This window comes from Syngnathus leptorhynchus, chromosome 16, assembly GCF_054491065.1.
Source record: "Syngnathus leptorhynchus isolate UIUO chromosome 16, UIUO_Slep, whole genome shotgun sequence".
In the NCBI taxonomy this organism is placed as follows: Eukaryota; Metazoa; Chordata; class Actinopteri; order Syngnathiformes; family Syngnathidae; genus Syngnathus; species Syngnathus leptorhynchus.
In genome coordinates, this window is record NC_141210.1 from 6,865,615 (window position 1) to 6,878,063 (window position 12,449).

Genomic DNA, 12,449 nt, shown 5'->3' on the forward strand with positions numbered 1-12,449 from the left:
TATATATACACCAAGACCTCAACTTTGCTGTTTATCAGCACACGTATGTTTAATATAATCCACACTGAGCTCAATGCAAGAATTTTCCATCTTGACCAAAGACGGATGGGCTTTGTAGACATTTACAGCGACCTGTACACACAGTAACAAGAAATCCACCTGCTTTTTGTCACCTGAAGCACCGCATTGACATCAGATCTTAAATTTACATCAGGAAGCTGCAGGTCCTCTCAACTGTTTCTATTGACAAATATCTCTTTAGGTTTGAGGTGAACATGCCTTCACCATCTAATCCATCCATTATTAATCAAGTAGTATTCAATTGTTAATATTCCCACAAGGGTATATTTGGATGAAAGATAACTATTGTCTACTTGAAATGTAATTGTCAGTCATAGCATCTTTTAAAATATTTTTGGTACATACAATAGATTTTGGGGAAGGGGTGGGGGGGCTTTGAGCTGGAGAATTCTGGGTTCACTGGGTGGCGAACTAAAGGAAGAGAAGGAACCATGGGGCTGATGCAGGACTAGAGAGTGCTTGACGGGTGAATACACGACAGAGAAAACGGGATAGGGAGGCATAGTTATGAAGCGGAGTTACAAGGCCCACAATGATATTTGGAATGCCCTGATGGGGACGGTAAAAGCAGGGCAGGTAGATTAGGAACATTAAAGGTTAGTAGTTGACGGGGCACAAGGGATGATGCACAGCTTGTTCAGTAATGGATTTAGAAGGGAGAACTTATACGTGACCTGGGATTTATATTACAGAGTTTGAAAGGACAAGTCACTCAGGTATGTAAGACACCTGCCACACAATGATGTGGCTGCGCTCTGCTTTGCACAAAGCGGGTTTGACCTGTGTGGTGTCGTCGCTTTCACCTTCCTCTGTCTCATCATCCTCACCATCCCCTGAGGACAAAACAAAAATATTTTTAAAAAGAAGATGGATCAAATGACTTTTTTTTCTTGCTGAGTGAATGCTCACCTATACGGAAATCAATGTAACCCTCTCCACCACTGAGTACCAAAACATTTTGAACACTTTGGGCCTCCGTCTCCGGGGGGGCAGTGGAGCCTGGACCTTCTGTCGGGCTATCTAGCACACTGCCGTTCAATGTGGCTAGAACATTGCCTTGTATAAACAATAAAAAGGGCATAAGAGTAGGACTAAATGTGTCATGAGAGATTCAAGAAATGTCAATATATTTAAAACAAATAATTAAATGCATTGTAAATATATTTGAACACACAAGATGTTAAGAAAATACAACAACAAAAAATAATACTAAAAAATGCATTGGCTCAATGAAGGTTTGGAAACACTAATAAACAATTTGTAATAGCATACTGCACATTTAATTAACCGCAGCAACAAGGCCTACCGGGGACTGTGACGAAGAACTTAACAGCATCGCGGTGTCCGTGGAAACAAAGCTGCGCCTGCGCCATGGAGCAGTAAGGGATGAAGCTTCCGTTGCTTTTCTCCGAGCCGTCGTCACCGTACACGTGGATCACCCCCCCAGAAGATGTCGGAGATACTTTATTCGCTGAGGGGAATCACAGAAAAACTTGATTATTTTGTTGAAATATCCAAGCAGCACATGTGTTTAAGAACAGGCCCCAAATAAAAAGAACTTGAAAATACCAGGAATCGCAAATTAGAGTGATGGGATTCCCGCACAACTGCATGCAGAAAGCCACTCCAACAATATCCCACTGAAGTCATCAACACAGTGTAGCAAAGATGAACAACATGCAAAGCAACCAGCAACCAAGGGAATGTCATGAAGTTCAGATATAAAACAAATCAACCACTATTAAGTCCTTTAGCACGATTGAACCTGAATGCTAACATGCTATTAAATGCAACATAGTCAATGCTGCCATGTTGCAGCCAATAGCATTGACCGTTGCTACTATTTGTGTTAGCATGTTAGAAACTTGATGCAGAATTAAACATCAGAATCAATATTTGAGACAATCACCCCCTTTTTAAAATCTTTTCATTTTAGTCTTATTAAAGGGACACATAGGCAGGTGAAGAGGAGGGGGCCAGTAGCGGGAGGAAGGAGCACTCCCACTTACCCCTCAAACCCAGGAGTTGTCCCCGGTGAAGGACCACCGCTACAGGAAGAGGAGGAAAGGGAGAAGGAAGAGGATGATGAGGAGAAAGGAGAGCAGAGGAGAAAGTAGAGAAACAGTAGGAGAAACCCACTCAGGGGACAATACTTACACTGTTCAAGTGAATGAGAATTATCCCAGAATTTACAAGAGCAACCCAAAATGTTCTCAACCTCTACAGATTAAGGAGCTAAATGATGGTGCTGCAATGTAAACACACTCAACTCACAACAAACGGATGACAAAAATAAAGATTGTAAGAACCGTTGAGATGCTATTTGTTATCGCTCGCTTCATTCTGCACATCGGATGCAAAACACACTCACTCTCTGTTAGTGGGATGGAGATGATCACGCCATTTCCAGTCCCCACCCACAGGCGATTTCCACCAATCAGGAGAGCCGTGATGCGTACGAATGAGAAGCCCAGCTTGCCGGTGCCTGTGGAGGAAAAAATGAGATTGAGGCAGAATGTCCATCTATCCATCCATCCGTCCGTCCGTTCGTCCTCTGACCGAGCATCTTGCTGACGTAGGGCTCGATGTCCACATCCTGAAGATGTTGGTGCGTATGGGCGTGGTAGAGGCGCAACGTGGAATCCAGCCGGATGGACACCCAAACGCCGTCGCCGATCCAAGCCAGCTGGCGCACCTGGCTCTCCCTCCGGGGGTGGGCGTCAAAGGACTTCTGTGGGAGGTGAAGTGAGCACGTGGTTCACGGCGAACAAAGAAAAGAAAAGACCAGACTCGCCTCGATCTGCATGCTTTTGGGCTGAATGACGTGGATCTTGTTCTTGTAGCCGCACCACACTTTGTCGTGCACGACGGCCATGCACCGGATGGAATGATGAGGTCGGCCCAGGTCCATGAGGTGGTAGTTGGACAAATCCCATTGGCCGTCTGCATGAACGAAAAACTTCAGGGCTAGCGGCCAAAGTTGATCAGAATCACTGACCTAAATTTAACACGTGCATTACCCTCTGATCTGTGGAATATGGCGAGGGTCCCGTCAGCCAGAGCCACCAGCACACGACCCTTCACGTGCCTGCAGTGGCGAGAAAGCACAACTTGGTCTCGCTGGACAACAGCAACCCAAAAACATGGAAAGGTTCTTACACCAGACTGAGCACAGAGTCTTTGAGTTTGATGGAGTGGAGACAATTTTTCCAGTTGCCAACTGCTGAGTGGACATAAAGCCTGGAAGGTGACAGAAGAAGAGTCTTCCGTCATATCATGTGTGATGCACCATTAACCTGAAATGCCATTGCGCATACTGACCAGCCGTTCTGAGCCCCGAGCCACATGGTAGGTGCCATGCTGGTGTAATTCTTCACCTCTTCACCAGCATCTTCTATTTCTGGTGGCACTGACGTTTCCTCTTTGGACTGCCCGGTGGCCCTGTGTGGACAGAGAGCATGCAGAGCTCCGTCTCCTCTTCACCGTCTCTGCACGTTCGCACTTTTGATTCCACCTGTCAGTGGCATCCGCTGAACGAGGCGGCGGATCGGTGAACACGTGCTCGGTGAACGGTCCGGATGGAGCCGATCTGAGTTCTGTTTGACTGGACGTTGACTCTGGAACTTCGGTGGCCTCTGTGGCCTCTTCGGCCGACTGGGTCGGGAGAATCTTGCTGCTTGCGGGGGGAGCGACGGGGGCTAAAGCGCAGGATTTGAAATGAACGTGACATCTGACAGAGTGGACATTGTCTCACCTCCCTAGCGGTTAATATTAAAAAAAAAATGTATTCACTATGTGCCCACCTTGTCCTTTGTCCATTATGGGAGTGTCAGTGCGTGAGGAGCAGTTGCTACGGGCAACACTGCAGTTAGTGGCGCAACCCACTAGCGTGATACCAGCCAACATACCCTCCACGCTGCCGGCATCTTCGCCACCCCCTGCACCACCATCACCTGGATCCAACACAATCTCACCAGCCGGATAGTCGCTCTCACTAGCAGCTGAATACGCACGCAATGAAAACATTTAAAGGATACGTAAAATCCAAGTCCAAAAACACTGTAAAAGTCGGTGAGAGAACCTAACCTGGTACACTGGAGATGCAAAGTACGTGAGCATTGCAAACGTTGAACTGATCCACGAGCGAGCCCGGCTGGTTGGCGTCGATGATCACCACCTTGCTGGCTGAGTGGGTGCTGGTGAGAATCCAAACACGGCTGCTCATGGTGTCTGCTTCCTGCAGCTCCTTGGACTGGAGGAGGAGAGGAATGTTAGAGGAGCAATAATACTCATTATCTTAAATTTAAACTTAAAAAAAAAATGCTGGTACAAGCAGAGGTGCACTATTATTTAATTCCCATCAATGGGAACAACTGAGAGGCCATGATCATTGGCAGACAGTCTGACCTTCTTCTTCTCAGGAGAGTTGTGGTTGCTCATCTTGCCTCCTTCATTCTCCTCTGCTTGCAGGGGGTCACTTCCACTGGAGATGGCTTTTAGTGCTTCTGAATCCTGGCTGCAGGCTTTCCATCCTGCCAGATCCACTCCGGCGGCACACCAAAGCTGAGGCAAGCACAAATATGAGCATTCAGACTTGTAGATGGACCGTTTTATATTTTTCTCCCTGAGCCAGCAACAAAAATCTTTTACATTTTAACAGTTCAGCTCTATGGCGTCGTTTTATATTTTTCTCCCTGAGCCAGCAACAAAAATCTTTTACATTTTAACAGTTCAGCTCTATGGCGTGATCCAATTTTGTCCAGAAAATGTTTGATTATCTTAGAATCGACCCGCATTGGTTAAATTTCATCTGGAGCTAGTTAATCAGAATTTTTAAAAAATTCCTCACCTTTCTATTGGGGTCTTTCTCGACCAGGGGCCGACAGTAGACGGGGACGGGAACGTTCTTCATGCGGTTGTCTTCTTTCTCACCGGTGGGCTAAAAGCAAAACGTAGCAATACAAGCCAAGCAAAGTATTTAATTGCTGTGTTGCTGACCTCGACATAAAAATAAGTTTGTCTCGTGAGTCGGATTCTGAGAGGATGCACGTCATGGGTATTAAAAGGATGTTCGAGCTGCCGTCACTTGCCTGTTGTCTTTTCAGCTGGCTGTCCTGAGCGTTGTCCGTCTGACCACCATTCTGGATAATAATCATGAATCGGATTTTGGGTGAAAAGGATTGTTGATTTTACTTTAAGCCCTTATCACGAGGGCTAAAAGATCTGCAACCGTGATTCGCCAATGAGGTGGACACAGCAGAACGTGGGACCCTGCGGGTTGGGTATACCTGTTTGAAACGTGGCGGCACGCTCCAGCCACAGGCTTGCATGATGCCGTCGTCGCGGCGCATGTGCTCGCGCACCTGCCGGTACTGTTCCCGCCGTTGCTCTCGGCGGGCCAACAGTGCCGAGTCACTGAGGAGAGACGCAACACCGTTACTGGCCAGTCTGGAAGCAACGGCCAGGCGGCGGGAGCGAGGAGAGAGAGAGCCAAGCGTTAGCCAACAGCCACCAGCCAGTCACACAAAACTGAAAGAAATATCATCGTGATATGATGTCAATGCTAATAAAAAAGGGGATGGCTCTAAATATTTTTGTCACTTTATCGTGCGTGAGGAGATTGAAATTAGCAAAAAGCCAGCAAAGCGGCGAGGCGTTGACGTGGAGAGGAAGGCAGCCAGGGTGCGTGCTCACTCTTCTGGGAAGAACTCCAAGGTGCGGTTGGAGGTGGAGATCTGACACATGGTGTGACTGCGGCGTTGAGGGAAGCCGGCCGGTGAGGGAGACTTGTAGTGAATGTTGACGCTGTAGTACGGACGCTTGACAGGCGGCGGACTGGACGATGAGCTGAAGAGACGTGCAAAGCTGGAGGGATGCGGAGATATTAACGTTGATTCCATTTTGGGTAGCACGGGATTGTCGACACATTTTCAAAGCGCAAACTTACAACTGCCAGATGGTAGACTTCTTTTTCTCTTGGATTGCAGGACTCTCACGAGAAGCCCTGGAGGAAAGAAAACGGTATATATTGACATTATTATAAAGTACAGCTGAACAAAATCACTCATTTGGATTTTTAAATAATTCCATTCCTCGGCATACTTAAATTATCTCTCATAAAATCTATATTTACATCTTGTTACCTGATCATCTCTGTCCACCGCACAGCCTCCTGCAACTCCATCAGCCTCTCCTTGTACTGGTTCCTCTCCATCAGCACCCTCGCCATCTCTACCCTGGTAAACCGCCGCCTCTGAGTCATGGTCATATCGCCATCTTGTATGGGGGATGAAAACTGGATGGAGAGAAGCAAATGTTGAAATACACTCCAGAGCTCTTTGACAATGCATAGTGAGAATTGAGGAAAACTCACGTCATCGTTTCCTTCATCCTTGGAGTCCCGAGATGCTCCAAGAGCCTCTGCCCTTAACCTGCAGATATTAAGTGCTTATATTACCAAACTAGGCAAGAAATTGGATCATTCATATAAAATATTATTTCTTAGTATTCATTTTAGTTCACAATCATTTTCACCTCCGTAGTTCTTCTTCCAGCTCCTTGACTCTGGCATCCACTTTGTTTTTGCTCTGCCGCAGGGCCTCCAGTTCCTCCCGTACCACCTCGTGCTCGCTGGACAGCTCGTCCACTTTGGCGATAAGATCATCTTTAACAATGTTGAGAGCATTTCTGTGAAGGAGGAAGGAGAGTTAAAAAAGTTATTTTATGGCAACATATTCGAGGCTACAAAATATGATTCTAAAATGGGATGCCCGGAAGTCTAATCGAGGCAATTCTACGTTTCTTACTTGGTCTCTAGAAGCTGTTTGTTCTCCGTCAGCAGGTTCTCCACCTCCTTGCCCATCCCTGAAGCACAAACGTGTTCTTAAGATAGGCCAAGAATTTATTTGTCAAAAGAAAACAAGCGAGTGACCTCACTAAATATCTGACGCAATGTTAACAGTATTTTTTTTTTTAAGATGAAAAATTACACAATGGACCCACGTGTCATTTTATTCATTAAAATATGTTTAACTGTTTTTTTATGAAATGCAAAGAAGGCAAAATATGTAAAGAAGCCACACAAGTGGGCTATTAGCAAATATGAGCGGAAGCAAAGCGCCTTACCAAAGAAATCATCTCGGACTGCAGGCAAAAGAAGAAGGGAGGGAACGGAGAAGAAGGAAAGATGATGGATAGAGAAGGAAAAGGGAGGTTAAGGTTGGAGACGGAAAACGCTGTTAAAAATTCATCAAGGTAGATAAGGACGGTTAAAAAAAATGACATCAAATTGGCCTAGGGTCTACCTGCTGAAAATGTTTAAAAACAATATCATTTGTAAGATAATATAATGCTATTAAAAAAGGAGTGTAATATTTATGCAATGTATCTTATTTAACAAAAAAATGTTACAATGACATACAGTACCAATTTCAATGTTGTGTGACGTTATTGGATACAAAAAAATACTGCTACAGTTAATGATGATCAAGAAATATTTTGATGTTAATTTTCTATTCCAATTAGAAATAAATATGAGGCTCATTAAACTCATTAAAATTAAGGGTTAGCAGCAAGAGGTGAGAAGTGAGCGACAGGAAGAAGAGAACATGTTCCAATACACACCTGAGAACTCGCCTAAAGGTGTCACCAGTGGAAGCACAATAAGAGACAAAAGAAAATAAAAAAAAGTGCCACATTAACAGAATATAATAAGCACTTCCTTCAATGTCAGCATTCCAAATGGAAAATAATCCAACTTGATTTTTCCGCATTCATTTTGAGGTTTGTTGTCTTTGCACAACAGAAGCATAAAAAAAAAAAAAAAAAAAAAAAAGATAAATGAATGAAGCTTTGTGGGTAACAAAAGCTGCCAGTCAGGATCCCGGCAAGACTGCAGTGACGCATGAATTGCCGAGCTGCAGCCGCATATTTTAGATTTCAGCCGACATGCATGTGAGCATTTACGTGGTCATTGTGCTTTTCATACCGAGAAGCTCTGCCCCGGCATCCACGTCTCCGATGATGTCCGACTTGGCGTCCTTGATCTCGTGGTACAAAGAATCCGTGTTGATTCCAAAGGCTTCGTTGACTATTCCCTGCGAGGGGCTGCGAAAGCGACACCACAAACCGTATTGGTCATTTGTGCACCTGAAAATTTAAGACCACCCTGGATAATTATTTGCTCACCTGTTTCCTCCTCCATACACTCGAGGATCCACACACATGTCCAACTCGGGAGTAGAATCGATGATCTCCTGAAACTCTGACCACTCATCACTGCTTCCCATACCTGTCAAACAGAAAATGTCAACTACGCAATGCTTGGCGGGGGCTAGTTTTCGTTAGCCTTACCGATGCTAACGTTCCTGGTTTCCTGGGAAACCTGGACTTCCATATTACGGCTGAGCCGCTTAGCGTTTTTTCTGCCCCGGTTGCCGGCCCGCATGGTATCAAACTCGGAGGCGGGAAGGAAGCCTTCGTTGATAGGGGTGACAGTGGCGGAGGGGACGGAGGAGGTGGGCGTGTTGGACTTGCTTCCAATGCTGCTGGGGGTGGCCGCCACAGAGTCCGACTCCGATCCATCCTCCTTTTGTGGATGTGGCATGAGAGGAGCGAGAGACAAAAAATATTAAGTATGAGCATCGGAGTGATGAAATAGCTAAAACATCGGCATGACCCATTTTATCTTGAAGTTTTAACAAATATCAACTTTTGGACATTATTTCATTTTGTTGGTATCATTCTTAAATAGCAGAAAGAAAGGGTCACACCAAGACAGCTATACATTTTTTTAAATGAACCAAAATTGCATACATAGAGCAATATCACATAAACACATCACAAAAAAATCCAAAAGCCTTGACAAAACAAAAACACGAGTACACTAGGCAGAATCTTTATGATCACCAAAAAACGATCACAAAGCGAAAAAGAAAAGCCATTAAAAAGGACCCCAGCTTGCTTGAGTCAGCAGACAAATTGTGGTTTTAGAGTTAAATGACAATGACACTGTTGCATCAAAAGTGACACAAGCAGGCATGAAGGGCGGTCCTTGGAGGCGTGGCTTTACGGATGCTCAGCGGTAAGGCTGGCCACGCCCCGTAACAGCCAGCAGTTGCCAGAGGTGGGAGCAAGTCACCTCATCTATGTGCAAGTCAAGTCTTAACCTTGAAAAAAAGTAAATCAAAATAATCAAGCATGCCAAGTTTTAGGAAGTTGAGTCATTGTCATGAATCAAGTCATACGATTTACAATCGTGCAGAATTTTGCATAGTAGCCACTTTTCACTTGAGTATGTGTACTTGTCAAGTCCTACAGTTCGAGTCAAAGTCAAGTCTTTCCTACGTTTTAGCGAGTCCCAAGGTCCTAAAACTGGCGACTCCGGTTTGACTCGAGTCAAGCCGTGTGACTCAAGTCCCCCACCTCTGGCGGTTGTGGAGAAAAAAGGATGGCCGCTGTCTGTCCCACCTGATAGGCCGAACTGAGGGTGGACTGGCCGAGCTCGCTGACCTGCCAGATGTCTTTCCCGGGCATCATCCTAGCCCCCCCGAGACCCCCACGTACCATGCCCTCGCCGCTGGGGTACAGGCTCAACGATGGCGGCCGCTCTGCTTTGCTGTTGGCGGGGAACACACAAAGACCAAACGTGAGTTGTGCTTTCAGAATATCCACAATTTCTTTTTTTTTTAATTATTATTATTCTCAAGATGACTTTTGACAGAGACTGAAATGCAAGCAGGCAGATTTAGGGAATTGAGAGAAAAGGTGGGGGGAAGGCACTTGCATGTTGGATTTACCTTTTCCTCCATGTGTGACGGTGACTGTGCACACAGCAGCACAGACAGCAAGCCAGTAAGACACACAGTCTCAGATTAGCGAGAGACACACGATCGGAAAATGACAAGACACATGAAAGCACACTCTTAAATGTCAGATGACGAGCAAGTCAATTCTTCTTTGCTATCTTTTTTTTTTTTTTAAGCTGGAGATATTTGATATATAGTTGGCCTTTTATTGTCTTGCTAAATGCGTCTGCCCTATCCCTTGTTTTCGGTCATCTCAGTTTGTACGTGTGATGGACCCTGACAAACAAATGGCAGCAGCAGTGCAGTGAAGATATGAGAGGCCTGATACATATAAGATGAAAAATAAAATATCACATTTGATAATCCTCACAAAAAATACTCCCACAGCACGCGCACACAAACAACTCACGTTCGTCCACTGCCGTCTGATTGGCTGCTTCCCGTCTGCTGTAATTTGGAACGCTCGATATGCTCCACGTACGTCTGGATCATCTTAAATAACAGAGTGAGAAATCAAAAAGAAGAATAAGTATCTGGTCACGCTTTTTATTGCCATTTATTTACCTCAGTGTGGCGCTGGTGCAGAGCGTTGTATTCTTTCTTCATGTCAGACTCTCTTTCCTCCAACCTTGTGACTGAAAAACAAACAATGACATTGTATTGGGTGCGTATAATATTTAAGTATACAGAATTTCATGACAAGTGAATTACATTTTTGGATGGATTTTTTTTATTTTATTTTAAACATTACAAGTGAGTTTGAGCTTGGAGTGAGATTTTTACTTGACTCACTTTGGTCAGCATAGTTCTTGGACTTCAGCTCCAGTTGTTTCCCCTGCAGCTCTAAAAACTCAACTTGTACCTGGAGTTCCTTCTTATCTTCTTCTAGCTCATCCTCAAACTCAATGAATTTCTAGAGGAGATGATAAGTGAGCACACAATCCAAAATGATGAACATGACACAAGTCTGTTCACAAAACAAAACAAAAGAAATCATTTTCCAACAATCACACTGACAAACTCGAAAAAATGTGCTAAACATGATAAAAGCCAAACATATCTTGGTAAGATTGTCAGGTAAGAGACATTGAGTTTTTTATTTAATTTTTATTAGCATTAGCGTCTATTGACCTTGTAATCTGAACCGCTCCTTGCTGCTCTTCATAGTAGATGTTCTTGTTGCACTGTTTTTACTTCTTGCAAGCACAAATCAAGTTACAGTGCCAGACCCATTCATGGTATTGATTTCTCATGATGATGTCCTCCCCTCCCCCATTTTGTCCCTGTGATTATCGCCTCCTTTTTTTTGTCTTGCATTTTAATGAAAGTGATGCGGGATCCCGGGAAATAGAGTTCTCAAATGTCACAACAAACAGTGGTTGATCAATGTGACGTTCGAAAAGAGTGACTCACTTCCTCGGCCTGCTTGCGCAGCGCCTTCTCCCTCTCGTACTGTGTGATCAGCTGCTCGTTGTCCTCCTTCAGGAGCTCCAGCTCCACCTCATGTTCCTGGTTCTCCAACAGCACAGCGTCCAGGTTCTCCAGGACGTTCACTACCAGGGGCATCAGCTCCTTTACTACCTCTTCATCGTAGCTGCGGATCAGCCTCTCAAACTCCCGGTAGATGCTGTTGGCCAGGCCCGACACTCGCTCTGACATGACGGTGCAGGAGCCATAGTCGTCCTGGTAATAGGGTTGGGGAAAAATCCAGGAATTGTTCAAATATTATATGGATGTTTGTGTGTGATCAAACAAAATGGAGGCGAGATAAACAGCAGCAAGTTGAACCAGGACTGTCTGACTCCAAACCAAAGTGCATTCCACTAATCCAACATATTAAAATGATATGAAAGGAGAGGTTCTCAAAACTCTCATGGAAATGTAGCCCCTTTGCAATCTTACCTGGTAGACCACCTCGTCTATCTGTAGCTCCATCATCGTGGCTGCTGCAGCTGGCTGCGGTGAGCCAGATGAGGACTTTCAAAAGGCCTTGTCGACTGTCGAGATGTTTTTGGATCAAGTCAACGCAGGAGAAACGTGTAAATCCGCATAACAGTCAACTCAGGGAAGGGCACGAAAAATATACAGAGGGCCACTCCTCCTCCTCCTCCGTCGCCAGCACGTCGTGTCACGGCCCAGCTAGTTGACTCCCTCCGAATAACACAATGTACCGAATTCAGCGACGGTGAAACCGTGCTGATGTTTCTCCAATGGATGTGGTATCACCGGGGCCATGGCGAGTGATAAGCGAGAGATGGCTTCGTCGATAATGCCGCACCTGCTTCTCAGCAGCCGCAGCCACCGAGCACAGCCATTGCTGGCTCGGGAAATAAATACATAAATTAATAAATACAATAATAAATAAGATTAATAACGACCTACGTCAATGTGAAGACATTGGTGCCATTTTTTTTCGGGGTCGGGAGGTGATCGTGATGTCTCCCAATGGGAGAGGTTCTCGCTACCGTTCGGATGGAGGAGACAGCTGACACGGTGGGGGGTGACGTCACAGTGATTGCATCAAGTTAGCACAAGGCACCGGAAATTTGGGTGAATGCTGAA

General features: G+C 45.2%; 1 protein-coding gene across 8 annotated transcripts; it reads right to left on the minus strand.

The window, feature by feature from the left end:
* Window positions 1-744: 744 nt before the first annotated feature.
* mapk8ip3 (mitogen-activated protein kinase 8 interacting protein 3) lies at window positions 745-12,367 on the minus strand. Of its 8 annotated transcripts, none has more exons than XM_085933344.1 (31): window positions 11,790-12,367; window positions 11,301-11,570; window positions 10,680-10,800; window positions 10,452-10,522; window positions 10,297-10,379; window positions 9,646-9,697; window positions 8,434-8,668; window positions 8,269-8,371; window positions 8,069-8,187; window positions 6,888-6,945; window positions 6,616-6,768; window positions 6,455-6,512; window positions 6,225-6,376; window positions 6,029-6,085; window positions 5,776-5,946; window positions 5,370-5,496; window positions 5,172-5,222; window positions 4,931-5,020; window positions 4,489-4,644; window positions 4,168-4,333; window positions 3,885-4,082; window positions 3,584-3,779; window positions 3,403-3,522; window positions 3,241-3,321; window positions 3,102-3,169; window positions 2,876-3,024; window positions 2,641-2,812; window positions 2,453-2,566; window positions 1,388-1,552; window positions 991-1,137; window positions 745-914 (listed from the first exon to the last, which is right to left on the minus strand). In XM_085933344.1, the coding sequence occupies exons 1-31, from the start codon at window positions 11,823-11,825 to the stop codon at window positions 790-792; spliced, it is 3,864 nt and encodes a 1,287-aa protein (XP_085789470.1). In that variant the 5' UTR covers window positions 11,826-12,367; the 3' UTR covers window positions 745-789. The 8 variants fall into 8 exon arrangements, with proteins under 8 accessions (XP_085789470.1, XP_085789471.1, XP_085789468.1 ...); XM_085933345.1 differs by having other exon boundaries at window positions 3,596-3,779; window positions 5,370-5,529; XM_085933342.1 differs by having other exon boundaries at window positions 5,370-5,529.
* Between the last annotated feature and the right edge of the window lie 82 nt (window positions 12,368-12,449).

What these genes read in the sequence shown, in the direction of transcription:
- mapk8ip3 (XM_085933337.1), bottom strand. Translation starts at nt 11,825, where the DNA reads ATGATGGAGCTACAGATAGACGAGGTGGTCTACCAG. An exon ending in CTGGAAGAAGAACTACGGAG is followed by an intron (nt 6,513 to 6,615) that starts GTGAAAATGATT and finishes TAATATCTGCAG; the next exon opens with GTTAAGGGCAGAGGCTCTTG. An exon ending in AGGATGAAGGAAACGATGAC is followed by an intron (nt 6,377 to 6,454) that starts GTGAGTTTTCCT and finishes CTCTCCATCCAG; the next exon opens with TTTTCATCCCCCATACAAGA.